This window comes from Dicentrarchus labrax, unplaced genomic scaffold (genome assembly GCF_905237075.1).
Source record: "Dicentrarchus labrax unplaced genomic scaffold, dlabrax2021, whole genome shotgun sequence".
NCBI classification, from domain to species: domain Eukaryota; kingdom Metazoa; phylum Chordata; class Actinopteri; family Moronidae; genus Dicentrarchus; species Dicentrarchus labrax.
This window is the reverse complement of record NW_026136701.1, coordinates 9,084,040-9,104,169: the sequence shown is the minus strand read 5'-3', so window position 1 is coordinate 9,104,169 and position 20,130 is coordinate 9,084,040. Positions and strand designations below refer to the sequence as shown.

The window sequence follows — 20,130 nt, the reverse complement described above, 5'->3', positions numbered from 1 at the left end:
CTTTACTTTTTGGTGGAGGAATGGTTGTCTTTGCCCTTTGTCAATGATTCATTCTGATCAATCATCATTTACTTAATGAGCCAACAGCTTTCAACCAGTTTGTTTTCCTCTCTTCAGCGGTGCGCTGATGTAAAATGAAAATGAAACTTAAGTTCTGCCTAGCATTGTTCCCTTGCACTTTCTTCTTAATGTGTTGTGTTTTGTGTTATTAGTTTGTACTGAAAACCCCCAAGTTTATAGAGCAGGTTTTTGGTGAAAAATTGTACTCTCCAAGCCCGAGCTGAGATAACCCTGGTGACATCACTAGGACATCATCAGGGTTATTTTTTCCGACTTGATAAAACTCCTCCAGCTACAGAAGACATAATACAACATTATTCAAGGCTGAGTCGTGCTCTCCATGACTATATTGATTTTGATGTGTAAAATATTGGATTTGCCCTTTAAGCGGACTTACAGGGATCAATATAACACCGTATTATTATTAAATACACAGTGTGTGACTGTGGAGGTCAAAATGTTGATGATTTCCCGTGTGACAAACATGTTATTCTTCCTCTTAACACACAAATCATCATTCTCTCAGTTGCTGTTTGTCTGCCTGATAGTTTACACCAAAAAATAAAAACCAGCAGGAAAGTCTTCTACAGTCCTCCTGAAATCATATTACAGAGTCTGAATTCCCACCAGCCCTTTGATGACCAAGATACAATGAAGACACGAAAACTTACAGGAAAATATTTGTTTTTTTACAACCTTATGGAAACAGAAAAGCCATTAACTCCACAAAACTTTGTAAGAAAAGTCAATTTCTGCTTCCTTGCCAAGAAAAGCTTGCAGCTTATCACCAATCAACATCAGGAGAACGTGCAGATGTCCTTCAGACTGACCATCACTCATACATCTGGTACAGTAAGCATAAAGAATGAAGAACAAGCTTTGCTACCAAAGAGAAGCATCAGTCAGTGTAACATGTAAATAAAATATCCTAAACACTTAACACTTAATTATGTTCATCAAGACAGATTTAAGAGGTTTTCTGGCATATTGCTAATTGGAATTACTTCTTATAAGAGTAAAATAGATCAGTAACTGTGAACATGTTGTGCATTATAATGTTTTCTAAAATATCAGACGGCTGATTGGATTAGCCATTTGACCTTACTTAAGATGTCAGCAGCTGTGTGATGTGTGCATGTGCAAAATGAGGATGAATATTAATCAGGTGATTCTTTTCATTATTATAACTTCTGTTCTGAACATAAAGGGCGTTGCCAAACAGATATTTTTGTTTGTCAATAAATAGTTGTGTTCTAACTCATGAATCACTAAGTGAGTCTGATGGGACACATGACGCTAAACACTGCATGATCCTACCAGACAGAGGACTGGAAAATAACAACTGTGACACAAATGTAATGATTGTAATTATCATGATCATTCTGTGTGACATGTGAGAGCATCTGTGTGTAACAACAACATGAAAACATCTGTCAGTTTACCATCTATAACACAATAAAAGGCAATCATCATGTGGAAATAAACATACTAAATGAAACCTGCTATAACAAAGCAGACTGACTGATTTAAGACATTTCCACAGATTTGTAAAAAAAAAAAAAAAAAAAGCACGAAGCCTCCCAGTGCACGTAAAAAGACAAATTCATTGTATTTAACTGTTTCTACTTTGGCTTCTGGCTGTATAGTTTATTTTTGTGGAAATTTACATTTTCATTAGCATAGTGAAAAGCCCATTTACATGTTTTAGTGAAGTCAGCTTTCAAGTTTGTTGTGTTCGTTCATTTAGCTGCAGCCGCTGAGTCAGTCTGGCGGAGATCCTGAAATCATATTTACTGTTCAACACTCTTTCACCTAACAAAATGTGCAAATGATGCTGCAAAACAGTCTCCGTGTATTATGAAATGCACAGTGCAAGGCCGTATCTTGATTTTAACAGTAAATCATAATACTGGTCCTGGAAATAGCAGATTTCTTAGTACTACTACAACACTTGCAGGACAACATGTTGTTCAGCCAAGAACAAGTCCTGAAGTCCTTCTTCTTCAAGCTGAATCTCCCATCATGTCCCGACTTTTCATTATCCTTACAAATCTCCCAGTGTGCTAACAAGCCGCTACGCTCAGTGAGTGAACAGACGGAGCTCAGGGGGGAGAAGAGGATCAGAGAGACTTGGAGCTCTTGGGTTGGTGTGTGCTTAGAGATTCACATCTTTTTTTCCCCCTACATACAGCTGGGGCTCAATTAGTGTCCATTTTTACTAATTAAGTACACTCTGCCTGAATCAGTGGTGCAAAAACTAACGTTGTTTGTGAAATCATACGCTGTATCCGGCTTGCTGCCCCTGAGGCAGGCTGGAGGCCCTTCTACTGTACATTGCTCTTCCTCTTCCTCTTTTTCTCTCTCATCATGTGTGCAGACACGGAGAGAGCAAATGAAGCATTCCCAGTGGTTTTCCATAGCTAGTAAGTCCTCTTGTTTACACAGAATCCGACTTGCAAGAAGTGTGTTTTTAACAAATTAGGGAAGAGTGTCGATATTTAATTTGTTGCCTTGTGTGATCCTGTCCTTTTTAAACTGGAGCCCTTGATGTTGAACGTCTGTTTCTGCATGACATCCGTTACTGTAGCACCGTGCTAAAGCCCAGCTAAAGGCATGGTGGTGGAGTTTTGTGCATATTTTCCTAACAATGTGAAGCAGAGTAAGCTTGGCACAGCAGATAAATCCTAAAGGACTTGAAGAAGAGACCCACAGTCACAGACATTTACAGTGTGAAAATACCCTCACTGGTGTCTGAAGTTAACACTTTGTAGTATGATATGTGTTAAATTGCTACCACAGAGAAAATTGGGTCAGAGACTGTCAATCTCTACACACCATCTGCGTATGGTATTAATTTCCCAGACAAGACGACGGTCCTTCTGCAGAAGGGTCAGACTTCTCCAAAATGATCTGTCAACCCCTTCATCCCCTGTCGCACTCTTATCAATGCTGCACACTTCCCTCTCCACTGTTGCCATGGTTACGGTTTGGCAGGGATGAGCGGTATCAAAAGCGCTCTGGAGTTTAGTGAAGACTCCTCTCCACACTTACCTCTGTTATGTTGCTCTAATCCCTTCCTTTTGATCTTCTTTTGATGGAGACATTAAACCTGGAGGAATTCAGGATGTACCTTACAAAACCTTATGCTACTGTTTGACTGGATGAGACGGTGATTCTCCGCGGACTGATGCTCTGGTCTGGCTGGGCTGCTCTCTTCCAGCTAACAGATACCACCTCATTATCTGCTGTCCACAGATAGGGAACCTCCAGCAGTCGGGAGCGTGGCTTTCTTCTACACCGCTCTTTGAGCTCAAAAACAAAGAACTGCAGAATTCCAGCTTGACGGACACTTTAAAAAACAGAACTCTTTGTGCCAAATTAGGACTTTAAAATACTTTGAAGGCTTTGGGTAAAAAAGTCTGACATCTAGATTTAAACAAGACTAAGAGACACGGCCGTGCCAGCAGCTCTGAGAGGCTGAGTTTTGGCACAGCGGTAATTTGAGCTGATGATGCAAACATGCAGGTTTAAAGAAAAAATGAATGTCCATGACATGTGAACTTGCTAACAATCCCACAATGCAATGCCCCACATTTTACGGATACAAAATGAACAGTCAAGTGACACTATGCCTGTCAGTCCTAAAACCAGAAAATGAGTTAGTCGTCTCAAAGTCAGTGGGTATTTATTAATGAGTTTTTTTTTCGAGTTAACACTAGCTTAACTCACAGCTCATTTAAATGTGCAACAGAGAGAATCATATTGAGGGCGTGACCCTGGGGCTGCACAGTGTGGAGGTAACACCAGCCAGAGAGACCCACTGCTGCCGGTAGTCAGAGCTAACCAAGATAACCGGCCGTGTGCAGCTGCTGTCGAACTCGGAGTCTGCTGGAGCTTTGAGAGTCACTAGAAGCACATTTACTGTGTTTGTAAAAGTTTCTGTGTGGTACCTGTGTTGTAATGTTAGCTAAGCCATCGCCTCAGAGAGGCTAACTCTGTCTGTTGGGGAATGTCAGTATGGTTACGTAGCAGGTCACAGAGTCGAGACGTTGGTTTCTCATGGAAATCCATTATTTGTTGAGATATTTTACTCAAAACCAAAATATGCCAACCTCATGGTGGCACTTGAGGAAAAGTCACCAAAGTTAGTAGCTTGTGGGACTGATGATGTCTGTGCAAAATTTTGTGGTAATCCATTAAATTGTGGTTGAGATATTTCAGTCGGGATCAAAATGGTGGACGGACTGTCACTACCGTCCCTAGAGCCACACCATTAGGATGGCTAACAAACTGTGGAATGTAACTTGTTTCCATTTTCTTATATTTGTATTACACTTCATTTCAGGAGAAAATATGACTGTATTTACTTTACAGTTGTGTATTTGTATTATGTATTGCTATTTCTACTTCAGTAAAAGATCTAAACACTTTTCACCACCGACTGAAACTGATTGCTGTCCAGTATCAAAATAAAACCCCAGGTCTCTATATCAGCCCCCAGACTCGGTGTGATGGAGTGATGAGAAGATGTGTATGACTACATCCCACAAATATTTCCTCACTCTCGCTCCTTTCCTTCATCCTGCGCCCTGTAGCCCTCTCTGAGAAACATCAATATCACTGACAGATAGTTGAAACACAGCGAGAGGGAGAGGCAGAAAATAACGGCTACATACAATAAGACTATTTGTGCTATGCATGCATCCCCATCTTGTTAAATTTAAGGCCAAAGAATTCCCATTTCTGCTTGTGTTGATGCTAAATGAGGCTCTGATTCCTGAATATTCATACACTTCCGCTGCACGCCCAACTAGCTGATATAAACTATAGCAACACATTAGAGTCAATGCCATCTTAACAAATTCACTTTCACCTGTCACATTACTGCTAACGACTGACAATTAATGTTGAAGGAAGTGCATGATGCAATGCGAGCACGCACACACACGCGCACACACACACACACACACACACACCAGACATGCAGCTAAGCTTTAATAAGGGGATTTTCATTTTGAATGTATCATCATGCACAGACATGTTTTGTGTGGCTATTTGTCAGCAACGAGTATAAAAAGTTGACTGTGTGACTTGTTGTTGTGAATATGCCGGAGTTTATATGGGCTGCATGATGAATAGCTGGTGTCAGGTGTTACCATGGGGATGATTACTTGAAAGCAGGAAAGGCAGTATAAGCATTTGGGATTTCTAGCCAACCCATCAAATGCTTGGCAGGCCATTTATTTCGAGTATACAGGTAGTTTCAGGCGATAAGAATCTGCCTGTGCGTGTGTGTGTGTGTTTGTGTCTCTTTGTGATATAGACAAAAAGACACGCTGCATTTCAGTCAAACATCCTTTTCACATTTAATTACAAACCTGCGGTGACACATATTGCTGTCAACATCAGCGCCGTTGACCCCGGTAACAGGACGAGACAGTGCGACGTACCAGCTCGTCGCTGCTCTGAGCTTGGACGGCAAGGAAGTGTTTTTGTTCCTTGTCTGTCCTCATCTTTGCAGCGAACTGTAAAGCCCTCCACATGTAGAGGAGAGTCCCTGAAGCCAGCCAGCCAGCCAGCCTTCTCACTCACGGCCTTGTTGCTAACACGCTCCACAGGCCACAACAAAAGGGGCTCTGAAAACAACCTCTCAAAACTTTGACTGGCAGCCCGGCGGTGCGATCCGCCCCGATGCTCCACACAGATACTTTGCAGATTTAGAGAGATAGGAGTTAAGCTCAGGATCCACAATCCCTTTGGTCTTCTATTCTTTTCTTTGCCAATTTAGGACATCTGCTATGAGACCACGGCATCACACACCCCCACCACGTTTACTCAAAAGCCTAAAGTCTGTCTCTTCCTGCTCTTCTCTGTCCGTGGCCTTTCCCCTCCCCTGGTGGGGATTTGTGATTCAAACTGAGTTGAGGGACCTAAACCCCTCTATCCCATCAGCAAACATACAAATGCATAATCTGTTCATTCTTTCAAACCCATTCACATGCATGCTAATGATCTCTGTTGGCCCCTCTTTTCACCAAGAGCTCACTGCTTTGGTGCTTTGAAACACATCCTGGCAGTCAGATGTGGTCTCTTAGATGCTGCATCAGGCTGTATTTTGTTATATTTTTACAATGGAGAATGTCACAGTGTTTCTCAGTTTTTCACTTCAAAGCCTCTTAGTTGAAAACACACACAACCCGGCTTTAAAATGTCACATCCGAACCCTCTCAGAGTCATGATTAGTAGATCCTAATTAAAAGAACAGTTTGAGATTTTATTAAGTAAGCATATTTTTCTCTCTTGCTGAGCGTTCGATGAGAAGATTGATACCACTCTAGTGTCTGTACGGTAAATACAAAGCTATAGCCAGCAGCAGGGCAGCTCATCTTAACGCAGAGACAGTGGTGAAACAGCTAGCCTTGCTCTGTCCAATGGTAACAAAATGTGTCTATTAGCAGCTCTAAAGCTCACAAATTAACATGTTATATCTGTGGTGGAGAGTAACTGAGTACATTTACTCAAGTACTGTACTTAAAGGTCCAGTGTGTAAAGTGATGAACCCATAAATGTATAATAAAAACAATAATCATAATCCAATAAAATATTATTTTCAAACTGACTATTCTGCATAATGAGTACTTTTACTTTTAGTACTTTAAGTATATTTTGATGCAGGACTTTTTATTGTAACAGTATTTTTACGCTGTGGTATTGTTCCATTTATTTAGAAAAAGATCTGAGTACTTCTTCTATCTCGGGTAAAAATAATTGACATTTTATGCTAAACTACACAGAGCTGATGTTCGGACGCTCGAGCCTCTGTAAGTCAATGCAGTCTCTCACTAAACATTTCTTTGATGATTCTTCCTGAAAAAATTAAATGAACAGGGGTTCACTGTAGAAATTGAAACCTTTGTAATTTGACTTTTACTACATAGTAACAGTTTTGTCCACATCTGTAATAATCACTAACTTAATTAAAAAGTTAATTTCTAGCTGAAATATCTGCTGTCTAACAATGTCTACAGTGTTTGCTCCTCGCTGTTCTGCTGTTATTACAAACATGTCTGAAGTTGCCACGGATACTTCTCTTATCGAGCTGTGACTTTTAATCTGCAATGGATAGGGTTTATGGGAAATGGTGTTGTTAAAGGCTGCTAGAAACAGAAACATAAACAAACAATATTAGATCCCTTTTTTAAACTGGCTGTCCTCATCTCGATATATGGAGTGAACCACTCGACATACTGTTGACTCTGTTTCAGTGGGAATTTGAATGAGGTTTTGTTACTTTGGGAAGAAAATCCGGAAGTTCTGGTTTCATTTGGCTCTCAGTTTCTTGGCCGGGGCCAGTAACTTCCTGGAGTTACTGGTTGCCTGGCAACTGGTCCAGGCCAAAAATAGTCTGGCACATAACCCACCATAAAAAGGGCAAATTGTAATTTTTACACTTCTGTTTTTGTATGAAAGTATAAAAACAATTAGAATCAGGCTGCGTCCCCGTTTCCAGTCTTTGTGCTAAGCTAACAGCCAACAGCCATTTGTCTGATGCACAGCATCCCGTCCTTCAAACCCAACAGAGTACTGACACCCATTAATCAATGGCCAGGGCTTCAGAGGCCATTTAATGGATCACACACTGCAGAGATTGAGCCACAGACAGGCAGAGGTGGGGAGGCCTCTCTGAGCACAAAGTGCACTGTCATGCTAATCATCAGTCCCTGCAACACTGAAGGCTTTCATGAGGAAACTGCTGGGAGGTAAAAATTGGGAGGCATTATTTACCATCACAACGTGTGTACATGAATGTGTGTGTTTCTGTGTTGCGGCTTTTTTAATTAAATGTGAACAAATCATTTGAGGGGAAAATTGAGTATTTCTGTAATTAGATGTTTTGCAGCTCCCCATTTATATTTTTCATTAGCCATGATGCTGTAGCAAAGATTACGGTTGCTTTTAGTGCCAGCCGCCCCGCTGTAATGTTCAGATATAATACTTGAAGACCAGGGTTAGGGATTATCTTTAACAAGATTACAATAATCTGGTTAAAAGAAATGGTAAATGTATTCCATTAATTTGGATTAAGAAAGAAAAATGTCTCATAACTTGTGGCTTTATTCTGAATTATAGATGTATTGTAAAATTATAGTAAAACTGGGGAATTACACACCATTTTCTAAAGGTTCAGAATGGTTCATTAGTGTCTGTGAATAGGAAAAATGTGTGTGAGTAATAGATTATATAGTACATTTTAATGGTCTACTCCAGTAATTAAGGCTTTGTGCTGAAAGTGATCCTGTAACGGTTGACTTTCATGGAGATGTGTATTCTACATCTCTCTAATTATGTTGCATATGATCAGTGATGATAAAATCTGCCCCTTTGGGACTTAAAGAAGCAAAACTTCACCTTTTTTTTAAAAAAACCAACCAAATAAAAAAAAATTGATCTGGTTGTCAAAGTGAGTGAAAAGCTGATTTTAGAAAAAAAAAAAAAAAAAAAAAGAAATAGAACACTGAAGATAAAAAAAAGTTTTCCCTTGACTGTCATATTTAATGCATCATATACCAAGTTATGTTTCTGCAGCTATCTTGTCTGTATGCACCAATTCCTTCATTTTCTCCCTTTCCACCATGATACTCTGCTGTACAGTATCTGAGAATATTCAATTAAAATACAGCCCATTTTACATAAAAATTAGTGCTGAAAAGACTTTGATTTCCATTTGTGCTTGCGGTGCAGAGATGCAGAAATTCCTCCACATTGAGTGCGAGAGAGATGGTACCGCGGTGTTAAAAAGCCTGATATTTTTGTGTCTCTCCTCACAGTTTCGGCTTAGTGCTGCATGCGCTTCACCATAAAGAGGGTAGTTTTCCATTGATGAGCCGGCACAGGCAGCTTCAGCACCAGCAGCAGCAAATCACTACTCTGTTAAAAGGCCCTGATGCGTAGCAAACTCTCCTGCCAAGCCTCCTCGCTCCAAATCTGCCTGCTTGCAGACCCCCTGTAATTGGAGGCATTAAACTTGCTTTGGACAGGATGGCAAATGAGAGCTTTGAGCTTGGAAGAGAACTGACTGGTGCATTCAGATGGGGTGCACAAGTAGATGCAGCTAAATCTGACAAATCACTGCCAATCCAGCAGATCTGAGGGTGAGTCGAGGGTGTACGAGTGTGTATAGTTATGCATCTGAATATGCATGTGTGTTTGTGGTGTGCCTATGTGCCTTTTTTTTCCTGTCTTGGCTGGTCTCTATGCATGATTATGTACGTCCAATATAACGGTCGAGCTGCTGTTAATCTTGCATTAATCGCAGGGATCACTTTGGTGATGTAGGGATTTGACGTTGAACCACAGACTTCTGGTCACTGATGAGCAACCAGCAGCCATGAAATAAAAACTGTCTGTCATCCTGCCATCACTTCCTCAGTTTTCCCTCCACCAAGCACGCTCATTAAAATCTCTGTGAGAAACTGTCGCAGCTGATCTCTCATCACTTAATGGTCTGTAATACGATAATGAGATATTTTCCTTTAGGTTTTTGCTGCCATTTTGTAGCGTCTTTAAAATGCAGCAGTGAAGAATATTAGATCCCATCTCTGCTGAGTCGGGGAGCTGCAAATGTTTCCTCTGGTGAGCAGCGAGCCAGAGTGGCCTGCGAAGCTGGAAACGCTTCAAACGTTTAATGGTAAACAGGATGCAAAATCTCCCTTTTGACATTGTGTCAGATGTCAGATGCAATGGAAAATACCGAGCAAACACTATTTAAAATAGGCTTGTGTTTTAGTGCTTGATTAAAAACCGGGCCCACTTCAAAGTAGGCCCTAAAAAATATATAGCTTTTAACTAGTAGACTTCCTCTTCAGCAGAATTATGCGTATAATATTCTCCTCCAAGGTCATGTATCTCTACACATCTTTTTTCTTTCAACGGAAAGAGCAGCTATACCAACACAAAGCATTTATCTGCTATCTAGCTTTCACACACACATGATAAATGTCACGCTTCGTGGGTTTGCCCGGTGGAATTACACTCAGTGTCTGCATATATTGCACATTTGGATCTGTGTGCCTCTGAACCTTTAAGTTGACCTGGTGCATGTGCGCATCCTGGGAGAGCAGCCGAGATGATTAGAGAACATGCAGAAAACACGATACCAGCAGCCGTCCCTTTAGTGGCTGATCATACAGCTGCTGAGCGGTGAGTCGAGTCCCCCAATAGACGAGCTTCCTCTCAGTCAATAAAAACAGAAGGTGACAGCTTCACTGGTACGGAGTGAGACCCGGTTTGTGTCCTGGCTGAAAGATTAAAGCCAAACAACACTGACATTTGGTGTGAAGCCAGATTAACTTTGCCTCCTTGAAGCCTCTCCAGCAGCAACAGAGACTGAAATCCCCAGAATAGTCCTGTGGTCTAGATAATTGGCGAGCCGTGTGGACCGGCCTTTGATTAACCTTAAATCTTAATGAGTCCATCCAACGCTGCTGTGATATTCCAACTGAGGAGGTGAAACACACTTGCTATTCCCTCTTTCCATCCCTGGCCCTGATAAGAGACCTGGAACTTCAGCCTGGTGAACCCGCTGAGAAATCAAAGAGAATACGAGAGATCCGTTTAATAATTTATTTGCATATGATTATCGTAAAAATACTGAAAGAGAAATGCTTATTTTTGTTCTAGTTTTCTGGCATTTTTTTTTTTACAATCTAATACACCTTTAATTGCACAGGAAAAAGTCTGCCCTAACAGACACACAGTTTCTTCTTTCATTGTGACATATAGTTTCAGATATGTAATGACCATTAAACTTTAATTTCTCCATTTGTTTGCTCCTCAACAATAAACAAACAAGCATATAAACGAGGGTCATAGAGACGCCAGAATCAGCTCAGATAGTTGTAGATGCTGAGCTGACTGGTCTAATAGAAATATAGTATTATATACAGGCAGTTGTTTTAGATAGGAACTGCGCTGACAGCTGGCGTACTGAAGAAAACATATGTCAGGAGAAATGAACCAATGAGTGATTTGTTCTACATCAATGTTTGTAGGTCAGGTCAATATTAAGGTCACAAAGCTATCATCTGGATAGTGACCTTTTTAACTCCCACTGATCTGCAACACGTTTGCCAAAGTAAAATATACAACACAGCACTACCACGGGCGCTTTTTCAATTTTTAAAAAAAATGCCTAACAGCAATCTCCACAAAGTCTCCTCAGTGTTTTTAAAAATGATTATTCTGTCTGAGCAGAACATTTCCTCCTTAATTCACTCATTCATGTCTGTCCGGTTTGTTAATGTATGAAAAAACAAGCATTGTAATAAAAAAGTTAAGCCCCGGTACTTGTAAAAAAAACACAAAAAATCCACCTCTTTGCGATAATAGATAATAACTTAGCATTCAAAACAATGCGTATATGAGTCAAATAAGGTTAAGAAAGACATGGACGTTAAAGTCCATACAGCAAAATGCCACCAAAGCAACAGTTAATGTGGAACTTATTTGTACTTTTCTCATGAAGAAGTTTCCACTTTGGCATGCACACGACGTGTCCCGCACAGTGTCAGTTACATCTCCCCTCTGATGGAGAGACAGTGTGAAGACTCGGATGCTTTGTACAGATTTGTAACACGTATGTCTCCCAGTACATGTGGAAGACAGTATTTAAGAGGAAGCAGATGAAAAGTGTGTTTTTTTTTTCTTGAAAAAAAAGCAAAGCAAAATAAAAGAGTTTGGTTGGGTAAAAAAAAATAAAAAATCAATCGGATTGAAGGTCTACAGATGTCGAGCTGTCTTCAGAGTTCATTTAAAGCAAATGTTTCGCTTTATCTTGGCACTGTTGTGTCATCTAGACACCCATCATCGGTGTGTAACCTCTCCAGTCCTCAGTCTGAGGGTGAAGAGAAGGAAAGACTGATTCCCAACCAGCTTAAAACACATGCAGACATGCAAACACAACCTGAGAGGGGGCAATAGGAAGTTTGGCTTTATGTCAATAGTCACAAATCCACAAGTGGCAAGTAATGAACACACACACACTGCAATGAAAAGTTCTCTTTAAACGGACATTAAATCTCCAGTTGGAAAGAAATCTCCAAAACGGTCCTCTTTCTCTCTCTGTAGCCGGAGCTTTCTTCTTTTATTTTCTTCTTTTTATTTTACATCGGGGCTCTTCGCGTCAGAGTTTTCTAGGTAGTTTTTTATTCATTCTGTATCCTCCGGGTTCACAGTGGCTCACACTCTGATGGGGAGAGTTTGGCTCATCTGTTGCCGAACGATTTCCTGACTGCTCTCCGGACTCTTCCTGTTGTGTCCCGGCAGCGTCCCTCCGAGCCGCAGCAGGTCCCTGCCAAGACAAAGCCACACAGGTCAGCGGCAGGTTCACAGTCACTTTAAACAAAAGATACAGCTCATTATTACTCCGCTAAGTGCTCTCATTGCAGACGGATAAAGGTCTAATCCATCTTAGTGTCAGTGTAACGAAATGCACAGTGTATACACCTAAGACCTCATGGACATTAACAATAAAATTACAGAACCAGGAGAATAAGCTCAAATCTGCTGATCAGACTCAAATGGCAAGCCAAATCTATTCATCACATGTCCAGTTTTAATAAAAGTTCAAGATATTTCACACCTATCTTGGAAAAAGCTCTGCAGTCCGTGCGTGTCCTTTGTTCCTCAGCCGGTGTCCTTGTTTTTAAAGGCCCTCCTCATGGCTGAAGATACTCTACAGATAGCACAGCATCTCATATCCTCTCTCTTTCTTCGCTATCTGCCCCGACATCACTGAGCAGCCAATGGCAGGTGAGCAGGAGCGAGCGTTCACTGCCTCACACGCACACGCAAACACAGGAGACACTCTCTAAATCATGCTCTGACAACATGATCCTTTCTCTCTCCTTCCCTTCCGTCTATCTCTCTTGCTGTTGCATACAGATGAGGCCATAAATTAATCATTGGCATGTCATCTGCACACAGTGACACGCAGCATAACACACACACACACACACACACACACACAAACACACACACAAGCATCACACACACATATCCCTTTCCTATTCGCCCATCACTGCATTGGGCGCGCCCTCCCCTGATGCATTAAAAAGCTCATTAGCAACCTAATTAAACACATTCCTCTCTTTTAGCTTCTCCTCAATCTCCCTTATTACTCACACTTCATCACCTCCTGCTTTTCCACATCAGCAGCTCTGGTTGCTGTCTGTCCTATCACCTACATTCCAGCATCCAGCCAAGTATAGGGGGAATTAAACTGAGGTCAGCCATTACATTTCCACACACAATTACCTTCACTGAGCCCAAATCCTGGCATAGGAATCGCCCTTGGGGCTCGGTGTTAGAGTGAAACTGCGAGCCAAGGAGCTGGCACCAGACCTGGATACTGTATGTATGAATTCTGCCTTTTGTGCCTGTCGGAAACAGGAGACTATTGCATAGTCAGAGCAACAGAGTTGAGGATGTGCGCTTGATTCATTATACATCACTACAGAGCTGAGGATCTTGCATCTAAACCAGCACTAATCATACTGTTGACTTGATGCCAGGCTAACAAAATTCAGAACAAACACGTCAGTGAAAATGGCTGGAACACTTCGGAGTCACTGCACTCAAAACAAAGTTGAAAAACAACTTGTCACTGTGAGGATGGCTACCTATGAATAAGTCAACTTCTACACTGCCAAAGGAAGTGTCAGAGGAAAAGAGGCAGACGTCTGTCTGGCAGTAAAAACCCTTCAGCTCAAACAAAAATCCTCCCAAATCAACCGAAAGCATAAAACAAACCAAACCCAACAAGCATGAACCTTGTTGTGCCTCTCTTTAGGCCAGCAACATATATTTTTTTACTGTGACATCTTATTCCAACCTCCCAGAGGCACAGCTCTGCTTGTCTCTGCACCAAGAGGAGTCTTCATCCCGCACTTCACAGCCGTCATACACAATACAGGGGACAATTTCACACACGGTGAAGGAGAGGGAATTGCATCACCCCTGTTTTGTGTTAGCACTATTCTGCTGTTATTGTAGAAAAAAACTCAACTGTGTTTTGTGCTTATATGGAAAAGCCAGAAGAATAATGCAAATATTTTCAACAAAGGTTGGCTACAGTAGCTGCCAAGTCAGCCAACAGCACAACAAAACTGCAACAACACAGCCACTTTATGATGAAAGTTCCTGCAAATGTGTTCTCAAATGTTATACATTTCTACTATGAGCTTCTGCATTTACTGAGATTCTTCACAATGGCCTTTCTATATACAGCCTATAACCTCAGTGAGATTTTTTTGCTGCAGAAAGTAAATTCAGCAAGTTTGTCTGTAAAGTTGCTAAATGTCACAACAAACTTGCCAAGGTGGCAACAGTGAAGTGCTTTGCTTTTCCTAAAAAGAAGTGAGACGTAGCACGTTTTCAAAAGCAAACCCTTTCCATCCACCTTGAAACTTCTGTCCATTCACTTCAATGGAAGAAAGGCGGTTTCAGAAGGATGCAAAGTGTGTGAGAAAAAAAGTCTTCCATTAAAGGCGTCCCCTGCTCCTGCGTACAGACTTACCCTGAGTAGGTGCTGGTCACCACCTTGAGGCTGGCGGCGTTACGGAGCAGTTTGTCCAGGGTGCTGACGATGCGGGAGAACTTGGGCCTCATGTTTCTCTCCTTCATCCAGCACTCGAGCATCAGCTGGTGCAGCACCATGGGACAGTCCATCGGCGGGGGCAGTCGGTAGTCCTGCTCTACTGCCGTCATCACCTGAGGGGCAGGAAATCATTCTTAACAAGCCTAAAAGTCTGAATGCTAACATCAACGTGCTAACATGCCAACATGCTGATGTTTAGCAGGTACAATGTTTATCATATTTGCCATCTTGGTTTAGCCTGTTAGTATGATAACATATGCTAAGTAGCACAAAACACAAAGAACATGAGGCTGACGACAAATCGATGATGGCCCTGGAGGAAAAGTTAAGGGGTCATAATAATAAAGTCATAATAATTCATCCTCTGGGTAACCATGAATATCCATTTATTCTAATATTATCAACATTTTTACCGCAACTTATACAAGATAGATATTTCACTCAGAAGCACACATTTCCATTCATAGAGCCAGGGCTGCGAGAATGGCAGAAGAACATTTAATTTCAGAGTTATTGTGCAGAACATCGAGCCAGAATATCTTGCATACAAGGATTTAAGCAAATTTCATGTTGTGCTTTTACAAAGTGTTAACATTTGGCTCTGACTCATTTGTATTATGCTCACTCTGTTTGGCCTTTGTTATTATGGTGGAAGAATAATCCCCAGTTACTGTATTATGTCCTACATTAGACAGTCTTTTGGCTCGTGCTGTCACACATTCCAATCTTCTTTTCAGTATCTTTAAAAAACTATAAAAAATATATTCTCAAGAACTCTCAAAGTTGTCACCTCACAACTGGCATGATTGATAGGAGAGACAATAAGTGGAGGATGAAAACGTTTGCTCATTGATTTGATTTCGCCTAGCAACTGCATTTCCCTCCATAAGCTCTGTATGGGTTTTAACTCCCCACAACAATAAAAAAATTGCCATTTGGGAACAATAAAACATTTGTGTTGCACTCCTCTTCTCGTGCTGCTTGTCCTTTGATTTTTATGTCGTGCTTCCAGCCGGCGAGCACCTCTGTTTATATCTCGCATTTGTTGACTCTGTTGCTTATTGAGCGATGACTGTGGCACAAAGGCTATTGGGAACAATAGAGGGCCTCTACTTTGATGCTTTCATTACTGCATGTGGGTTTTGTGATGAAAGTTATACATACATTACTGGCATTTTTCATTACAGCTCCTTTTTTTTTTACTTTATTGCTATCAGCGTTACAACTCTCTTTTTGAACCACAATACAGAGCGGCTATTCCTTGGGGAATAAAGTGGAGGTGTACAGACTGCTTCAGTATTTTGTTCAGGGAGGAGGAACCCAGAGATTTCTTTTTCTTTCTTACGAACTCACTGCTGTAGTTACGATGTCTGTGCAGAGCAGATAGCCTACAGGTAACAACGCCTGTAAAGAAAAATAAAAAAGCCTTTTTCCTGAGTATGCCTTTGTGTGTGTTTGTGTGTGTGTGTGTGTGTGTGTGTGTGTGTGTGTGTGAGGAGGGAGGTTTTGCAGTATGGATTTGTAGAGGGCAAGCAGGCTAGGGCTGTAAATAAGATGGTAAAAACTAGAACACAGGCACACAGCTGCAGCAGCATCTGCAATGAGGAGATAAAGACGGCAGAACAGGCCCAGGTCCAACATGTCACGCTGGAAATCAAAGCCACAACAGCCCAGAGAAACTCCCAGCCGGCCCTAAACTTACACATTAAACTCCCTGCGCATGCATTTGGTCTATAGATATGTGTAACGTGAGACTGTCAAGCATACTCACATCCTGGTTGCTCATGTCCCAGTATGGCCTCTCTCCATAGGACACCACCTCCCACATGACAATGCCGTAACTCCACACATCACTGGCGGAGGTGAACTTCCTGAAGGCGATGGCCTCTGGCGCTGTCCACCGGATGGGAATCTTCCCTCCCTGCTCACACACACACACACACACACACACAGGGGGATGGTATCAACACCCTTGGAGACACTACAGTACTAGAACAACACACACATGTAGAAGCTAATGCGAATTTCACAGACGGCACGCTAACGCAAATATTGGCACACATGAACAGTCACACATGCATCCATATGTACATGTGAAACAAGTGAAGGGGATCAAATTAACAAGCTCAATTAAACATGCACAGTGTACAAACACAGAGCAGAGATGGTAACACACTCACTCACACACACACACACACACACACACACACACACACACACACACACACACACACACACACACACACACACACACATCTACATAATACTGACCAGGGAGCTTGTGTAAGTGGGGTCAGCTGAAGTGTCGTCCAGAAAGCGTGACAGGCCAAAGTCAGAGACCTTGCAGACCAAGTTGCTGTTGACCAGGATATTCCGGGCGGCGAGGTCCCGATGAACATAGTTCATGTCTGACAGGTACTTCATCCCTGCAGCGATGCCCCGCAGCATCCCGACCAGCTGCGTCATCGTGAAGCGCCCGTCGTTCAGCTACAAAAACACAACGAGAGATGGAGCGGGAGGGGGGAGGGGAGGGGGAGGACAGTTAATGAACAAGGAGGAAAGCGAAGGAATGAAAAATGAGAAAGAGAAAAAAAGGACGTGTTGAAATGGAGAAAGAGACGATAGGGAAGAGTAAAGGAGATAAGGAGAAGGAGAAAGCACCAGAGACAGCCAATCAGTCACTGAGGCTACATAAACATGACATCTGTCATAATGCTTCACGGCTGCTCCTGACAGTCAGTGACGGCTGACCTTTTCACGCATGCTGTCCAATTAGCTGATTAATTAGACTCTTTACTGTCGTACTAAACCCATTAAGGCTCAATATTGACTCCACACAAAAACAAAAAGGGGAACTGCAACGCTGAAATCAAAACCAGACAACTGCAGGTATTTTATTTTCATTCTCCATATGACACAAACTAGTTGCAGGTACAGACAGTACATGCTTGTTAACACAAACACAAAGCTTTGTTTGCATTTTTTTGCTTGTGAACATTAAAGTAAAATGGGACCGTCCACTGAATTAGAATGGCACGTTACTCAGAGCTTATTTTCCCCAAAGCCCTTGTTTTGGCTTTTTATGTTAACATTTGAGAAGCACGAAACAAATCTGAGATTTAGGGCTTTCAGGGTTTAATTTACAATTCTCCACGTTTGTGAGGCGTGACACAGTGGGATAAACTCGAGATTGTAATAAATCAGCACTCCAACCTGCACAGGCTCATGATAGCTGATGTGTGTGAATTCAAACTAATCAATAGATATAATATATAATATAAAAAAAAGAAAGCTGTGAAGCTGGATGAAGCTGAAAATCCACGGTGAGGTCTTCTTTCCAATTTATATAAAATATCTTTTATATAAATTTGGAAGGAGGAAAAAAAACAATTTTCAACATAATCAATCCCTTCTTTGACTCCACAATGAGAAAGCGAAGAACACAAGACGTGACATGACAAAACCATAAACATTCTGCTTTGTAGTCTGCACACTCCGATGAAGTCTGACAGCAAAACAAGCCAGGATGGATGGATGTGTAAACAGCCATGATTCATAGCAGGCCTGCATAGCCACGGTGGCGTGTATGTCTGAGAGTGTGTTATTTCTGTATATCTCTAATGCACATGTGCATATGTCGTGTGTGTGTGTAAATGGGTCCATGTCCTGGGGGAGCTGCAGTACAAAGTCTCAAGACAGTTTGTGCATGTGTGTGCAAGTTAACTCTATAGCGTCCTCGTTAGAGCAGAACTCAGAGTTCCTTTGAGTCACAGGCAGTGTGACACCGGCGGGAGAGCGGGGGTGAGGACAGCACAGGCCGTGGAGTTTTTTTGTGTTATTTGTCGGACAGCTGACTGAGAGGAGTGGGTGAGATGGAGGGAAGAGGCTCAGGCTGGACTCTCAGATGTAGGTCTGCAGCTAATGATTGTTTTTGTTATCAATTAATCAGTCCGTTTCTTTTTTCAACTCAGAAATAATTGTCTGGTCTATAAAGTGTCAGAAAAATAGTGAATAGTGTGCATTACAGTGTCCAAGAGCCAACGGCGATGTTTCCAGCAGCAAAGGAACGGGCAATTATCTGATAATTGATTTATCATTTAAGTCACTTATCTGATAATAAAACTGTCAGTTGGACAAAACAAGTAATTTGAAGATGCTTCCTTGGGCTCTCAGAACCTGTGATGAGAGTTTTGTAACATCTCATAAACAAAATGATTAATCAATTATTTGAGAAAATTATTGGCAGATTAATCGATAATGAAAATAATTGTTAGTTGCAGCTATTTCAGATTGCTTGCTTTGTCTGAGGAACAATAGACATTCAGTTTGCACTGATAAACAGAAAAGCAGCCGATTCACATGTTTCTGAAGCTCGTAGCAGCAACAGCAATTCTGCTAAATAAATTACTTAAACAATGAATAATTTACCAACATTGTTGTCAATTAATTTGATTGACTAATTGGGATCGGTATCCACTCTAAATACATTTTTGGTACAGAATAAAATGTGTCTGTACTGAGTATTAATAGCAGCTAAGTACCAATATTCAGCATTGATTGCTGCGTCAAAATCTGTAGATCAATCACTTATTCTTTAATCATATATTCACTAAATGATCTCTAATTTTCTTGTAAGGCTGCATATTTAGACAACATTTAACATTTGAGAAATATTGGCTGTAACTAATAAGGATTTTGTGGAAAAACATGTTAATAGTTCTCAAATTAAGATATTGAGTTGTTGCTGAGGGCTGCAACAAACATTTTCAATTATCAAATAATTAAAATTATTAACATCTAAAAAATGTCAGATGATGCTCATCATGATTAAAGCCCAAAGAAACATAATTTTCTAACTTGTTTTTTCCAACCAATCCGTCCTAAACCCAAATATATTTAACATACAGTGATATAAAATAAACAAACTGATTATCAACAATGACTCATTTTCTGTCAGTCGACTAACTGATTATCAGCTCTAAAAAGGGGGAACCTCAGGCTGGACTCTCAACTGCATCATTATTACACAGTTATTTTCATGTTGCTGTTGTGTTTTGGTGGGTTTTCAGCGTGCTTTTGCGCAATCGGCCGATGAATCTATTGTCTATATAATGACAGAAAGTACTGAAATGGCCATTACAATTTCCCTGAGCCCATGAAGACAACTTTAAATTGCTTGTTTTTTCTGAACAAACAGTCTAAAACCCAAATACATTAAATTTAGAAAGATGAATAACACATAAGAGCAGCAAACTCACACATTTGGAAGCAGCAAATGTTTGCTTGATAGATTACTTAAGCAATGAATCAACAATAGAATTGTTGTTTTGTATTAGCAGAAAAGTGTCAAGAATCAATTCATCATCTTGTCTGCTCATACTTTATTCTATATTCACAGATTTAAGTAACAAATT

The 20,130-nt window shown here is 41.1% G+C and overlaps 1 protein-coding gene across 1 annotated transcript in view; it reads right to left on the bottom strand.

Annotated features, from left to right (window-relative positions):
• Positions 1-10,669: 10,669 nt before the first annotated feature.
• The window catches only part of ephb3a (eph receptor B3a), a 30,138-nt gene continuing 20,677 nt past the window's right edge, over positions 10,670-20,130 (bottom strand). The window contains exons 12-15 of the mRNA XM_051405249.1: positions 16,988-17,203; positions 16,488-16,637; positions 14,636-14,829; positions 10,670-12,409 (exon numbers count right to left, since the gene is read on the bottom strand). Of these exons, the coding sequence (XP_051261209.1) occupies positions 12,298-12,409; positions 14,636-14,829; positions 16,488-16,637; positions 16,988-17,203 (672 nt within the window). The 3' untranslated portion in view covers positions 10,670-12,297. The remainder of the gene's footprint in view (positions 12,410-14,635; positions 14,830-16,487; positions 16,638-16,987; positions 17,204-20,130) is intronic.